This window comes from Coptis chinensis, chromosome 8, assembly GCF_015680905.1.
Source record: "Coptis chinensis isolate HL-2020 chromosome 8, ASM1568090v1, whole genome shotgun sequence".
Classification (NCBI taxonomy): domain Eukaryota; kingdom Viridiplantae; phylum Streptophyta; class Magnoliopsida; order Ranunculales; family Ranunculaceae; genus Coptis; species Coptis chinensis.
The window spans coordinates 60,080,996-60,086,139 of NC_141463.1; the positions used below are offsets into that span (position 1 = coordinate 60,080,996).

The following is a 5,144-nucleotide window of genomic DNA, read 5'->3' on the forward strand; positions in this document are numbered from 1 at the left end:
TGTGTTTGAATTATTTGGTTTGCATGATGCAGACTCAATAGGTGCATACATCCATGGAGGTGCATCAGCAGTGCTCTTGTCCGATGCTATATTTAAGAAAGACGCCATGAGAAAAAGAAACTATGACCGAATTCATGAAGTTGCTTGTCGGGCAGCACTGCAAGGCAAAGAAATCAAATGGTGAGGATCAGTTTCAGCAAGTTCAAATTAATTCTAATATGGCATTTTCTTGCTGCAATGCATGCATCTTCAAGATTTAAGAGTCATGTACGCATGTACTGACCAAGTCTCTAGGGGCCTTCACCTTCTGCTATTGTTTTCATTTTTTACATAGTTCATTTTGTCCCTGCCGCTTATCAGTTTTGAAAGAGCACAAGTCTCAAAGGGTCCTTCTGGCATTGATTTTCTACAATTGTATACCCTTTATTTTTCCTACAACTTATCTGTTTTCAATCTCATGTGGTACTTATTCTACCTTCTGTGATGGTTATTAATCAAGTGTCAGTTGTGCTCTTTCACAGCCAGATCCAAAATGATGTTCCCTCACCATTGCTTGGTTGTAAAGATTAGATTTTGGGGACCTAGATGTTTGCAGGAAGAAAGTGATGATAACACGTTAACACGGAAAGACTTTTCCCTTCAAATTCATGGAGGCATTGAGAATGATTAGTTTCAAAGTTTGAAAGTGATGATAACACATTATCAACCGAGAACGGTCCTGTCTAGGATTTTGTACACATTTGCGTTCTCTAATTTATAGTGTAGGAGGCATTTTATACATATGTAAGAAAACAGTTGTTGAGAAATTTACACATCTTGTAATACAAAGTATCCATTTTGTCAACATCATCCGAAGCAGGAATACAGAAACAAATTGTCACATATTTCGTATGAGAAAGCATTTTCATGATACCACAAACTAGAATCTAGGATTTATAGATCTATTCAGAAATCTTTTAGAACACATACATGAAAATAGGCCTCCGCCTCAGCGGACTGAAACGCAAGGAAACTGAAACTCCCGTGACAAATACAATGTGTTTAGACAATTAACTACAGGGCCTACAGGCTACAGCACCACAACGATACCTAACAGATGGGTGCAGGAGTCGCAGAACTTTGACACATGCCAACACAAATATGCAATTTGGAAAACAGCCCATAATCGTTAGCAAACAGTTGCACTCAGAAAATTTGCTAATAATACAACACGATAGATAAAACTGATTCCCTCGGGCCTCAGCCAAACAAATTCTCTGAAAACAAATAGAAAAACCTTATACTTGTCTCAACTGTGAGAATATGCTCCAAAAAGGCTCTCTTAGTTCGTTAGCTCCATGATGGCAGAAACAATATCACCATCAGCAGCCTTGAGCACCTTCACTGCCTTTGATCTTGACACACCAGCTTGCGTCATCACTAATTCTATGTCTTTTGGCTCTACCCCTGTCTCATCCACATCTTCATCGTCTTGAGCCATGGCTGATGACTCTGGTTTGGAGATAACATGACTGAGATCAGGAGCCTTGAACTTCTCTGTAGCCTGGGTCTGTAGTTGCGAGCTCAAATCCTCAATCTTTGCCTCCCCAAATATGACATAGGTATCTGATGTTGGGCTCTTAAATACGTCTGGTTTTGAGATCACAAACAAGATCTGAAACAGCAATGTGAAAAATCATTTAGGAAAGCATTAATAAAAAATAAAACCCAAAATTCACTCGCACTGATAACATTTTTCAAAAGCTTAAGCTTAAGGCATGTGACCAACATTCTTGCTCTTCTTGACTGTGACGTGGCTCACACCAAGGATGGCTTTCATTCCAAGTTTCAACATTGCCTTGCGACTCTTTTTCTCACTTCTGCTTTGCTTTGATCTACCACTGCCATCTCCATGCCCTACATATAGTGCATTGTAAAGTTTCAAAGAAAGTTTTATCACCTCATCACAAACCATAACGTCTTCAAACAATTTGGTAAATTTAGATAAACGACGAAAAATACATCTTCTATTTTCACGATTTAAATTTATGCCATAATCCATGAGTCGGTGGAGAATGCTACTGTTATGAAAGGAATTTAACTGAGAATCCATCTCAAAACACAGTCTATCCAACATTTATGCATACAAGAAATGAAGATTCTGGCCTCATCCATCTGATGCATTTTCAATTTGTGATGAACACTCAATAGATTTAATAGTTTTGATGATCACAATTTGACGATTCTAATCATCATCGCAATTAACATTACTATACGGTTATAAGAACAAACTGGATTTTTATCATCATTACAAACTGTGGTGTGCGTTTATCAATTTCACAATCAAAACCTCCTAAATCCTACAACCCCTTAAAAGCTTTCTACTGTGTGTGGTCATAAGGACACTTAAACGAACAGCCTCCAACTATTATGTATCAATGTAATGGCTCTTCCACAAATTGTGAACTATTTATGACATCGTAGGAAAACAATCTACACAGATGATATAAAGCAACACAAGGAATGGTCTCTAAAAATAATTTCTAGAAAAGGATAACTTGCCTTGACCCTCATCATCATTCTTGTCATCGTCATCGTCGTCGTCATTTTCAACGATAGGCTTATCAAGCTGCAATGTCAGGAAAGGTGATTATTAGTCTATTTATGTTTATTAGGTCAATATTGAGTTTTGGGGGAGACTTATTACATCGATCTTCTGTTGTTCGAGCTGAGCGCGCGAGGAGCTCTTCTTCACTCTTACCACTCATTTTCAGACACCCAAAACCCTAAATTTAATTTCTCACTCCTCTTTTTAAACCAGGCCCAACTCTTCGGTCATGCCCAATAAATATATTCAATTACCAAAGTGAAAATGAATTTGTTTGAAGGGTTTGGGTTTTGGAGAAGAAGAAGACCAAGATGAAAAAGAAAACAAATTTCTTGTTTTTTCGTTTTTTCGATTTTGAAATATTATGAAATTTTAAAATTTGTGATTTTTGAGTGAATTAGATCATCAGATCTTGAGGAGAGATCAGACGGTTAGGGATATATATACAGCCCGGCTCCTAAAAAGACCTTAAATAAAGACCTTAAATAAGTACCAAATCTAAAACACCCACAACTTCACCTACAAAATGATTTAAACCCTAATCTTTTGTGCATATGATCTACTAACCATAAAGAACATCTCTACAAAAATTCAACTCGTTTGATATCCTCTAACTTAGATAAAATTGTTTTCCACTTTTGAATATATATATATATATATATATATATATATATATATATATATATATATATATATATATATAAAAGGTCCAGAAATGTCTAGTTTTTGCATTCATCTTTTGCTAGTGTTAAAAATTGTCAAATGAGTTGAATTTTTGTAGAGATGTTCTTTATAGTTAGCAGATCATATGCACAAAAGATTAGGGTTTAAATCATTTTGTAGGTGAAGTTGTGGGTGTTTTAGATTTGGTACTTATTTAAGGTCCTTTTAGGAGCCGGGCTATATATATATATATATCAATTATTTAGCTAGAATATAATTGATTAAACTCAAACTAATATTTTTTTTTTTCTTTTACAGATGGAGCAAGCAAGGAAGTTGTATGTCACCAGGTCTTCAGATAATAAACCCTTCAAATTTGATAATGCGTGGTTTATTTTGAAAGATTATGAAAAATGGGCTCGCCATTCAGTTCCAACTAAACCTGGTTTCTCTCCAACTAATTTTCATAACAGGTCTCCAGCTCCATTAAACGAACAAGATGGCAATGGGGGGAACACCTGATTTTGAAATGCAAGAACCTGGTTCATCAAAAAGACCGGATTATGGAAGAGACAAATCAAAACAAAAAAAAAGAGTTGACAGTCAAAATGAAACTTCTCTCAAAGAATTAACACGACAATCTCAACGGGCGATGGATGTCATTGAGGCAGCAACTGACCGTGGGAAAAAATTCTATGAAAGTGAAGCGTCTAATCATTCAAAGATTAAACTTGCAGAAAAAAAAGAATTCCATGAGACATTAGCATGGGAAAATGAGATCATGAGCATAAATACATCGACTATGACACCTCAAGAAAAAGAATGGTACAAAAACGCAAAGAAATAAATTTTGAAAGATCAAACTCTTCACAATGCACGAACTGCTTCAAGTTAAGAAATTTGCATTTTGAAGAATACGGGGAAGAAAGCGATTGATTAATTTGATTAAGTATTTTAAATGTTTCGTACGTATTTGATGCATTTTTAATGTATTTCCTTTTAATTTGTTTTTTTTTGAAATAACTAGGGGTTCAACCTGCCCCAACCTTTTATTTAAAGCAAGTTTTATGGTACATTTTTCCTTCTTTACCCCCTTGATCATATCATTAAGTTTGTGATCCAATGGGAGAATAAAGTACAAAATACCATTACATAGTTCACTACTCACTCGTGACAAATAATCTGCCACTACATTACTCTCCTTTAATACATGTTTGATTGTTACTACCTCAAACTTCAGTATCTCATCGTGAATGTGAGCTACTATGTTCCTGCAATGCCATAGTGGTTTCTCCTTCCTATTTAAAATTTGGACTCCATGTAGAGAATCCATTTGCACTTGGACCTTTCTTATGATCATTTCTATCGCACCTGCTAGCCCCTTTTGAATTCCCAAGAGCTCCTGATACAACACAGACAGTTTAAGAGAACTGCCACAATACGCCATCAACACATCACCTTTCCAGTCCCTTAGCGCACCCCCATAAGAAGCCTTTCCATTTTGTACTGAACCATCAGAATTTAAAGCAATCGTACCTGCTTCCGATTTGTTCCAGTTGATCCACTATTCTTATTTTTGCTTGAATGTTACCCCGATACCCAATTTAACCAGCAACAGTTTTGTTGCCACATTCTCTTTCACCGAATCAATCGATGTACCCATGTACACTTTCATGCTATTGATTACCTTTTGACTAGCAACATCTGTTGTTCTAAACCTCTGCTTCTTTAATCTCCAGTTCCTTTCAGTCCAAATGGCTTTGACTGTTGAACATATGAAAGCTTGAATTATCTCAGAACTCGATGTGTTTTGCCTGCACAGTCGCATCAAGTAGTACCACTCACGATGGGAGTCTCTGACCATTTCTGGTAGTCCCAAAGCCCTCTTAAAATC

The 5,144-nt window shown here is 36.2% G+C and overlaps 1 protein-coding gene across 1 annotated transcript; it reads right to left on the reverse strand.

The window, feature by feature from the left end:
* Positions 1-925: 925 nt before the first annotated feature.
* Positions 926-2,486, reverse strand: LOC147482234 (nascent polypeptide-associated complex subunit alpha-like protein 1). The gene is made up of 2 exons (XM_086577468.1): positions 1,769-2,486; positions 926-1,654 (listed from the first exon to the last, which is right to left on the reverse strand). Exons 1-2 carry the CDS (start codon positions 2,114-2,116, stop codon positions 1,322-1,324), a joined length of 681 nt encoding a protein of 226 aa, XP_086433594.1. The 5' UTR covers positions 2,117-2,486; the 3' UTR covers positions 926-1,321.
* Positions 2,487-5,144: the final 2,658 nt, after the last annotated feature.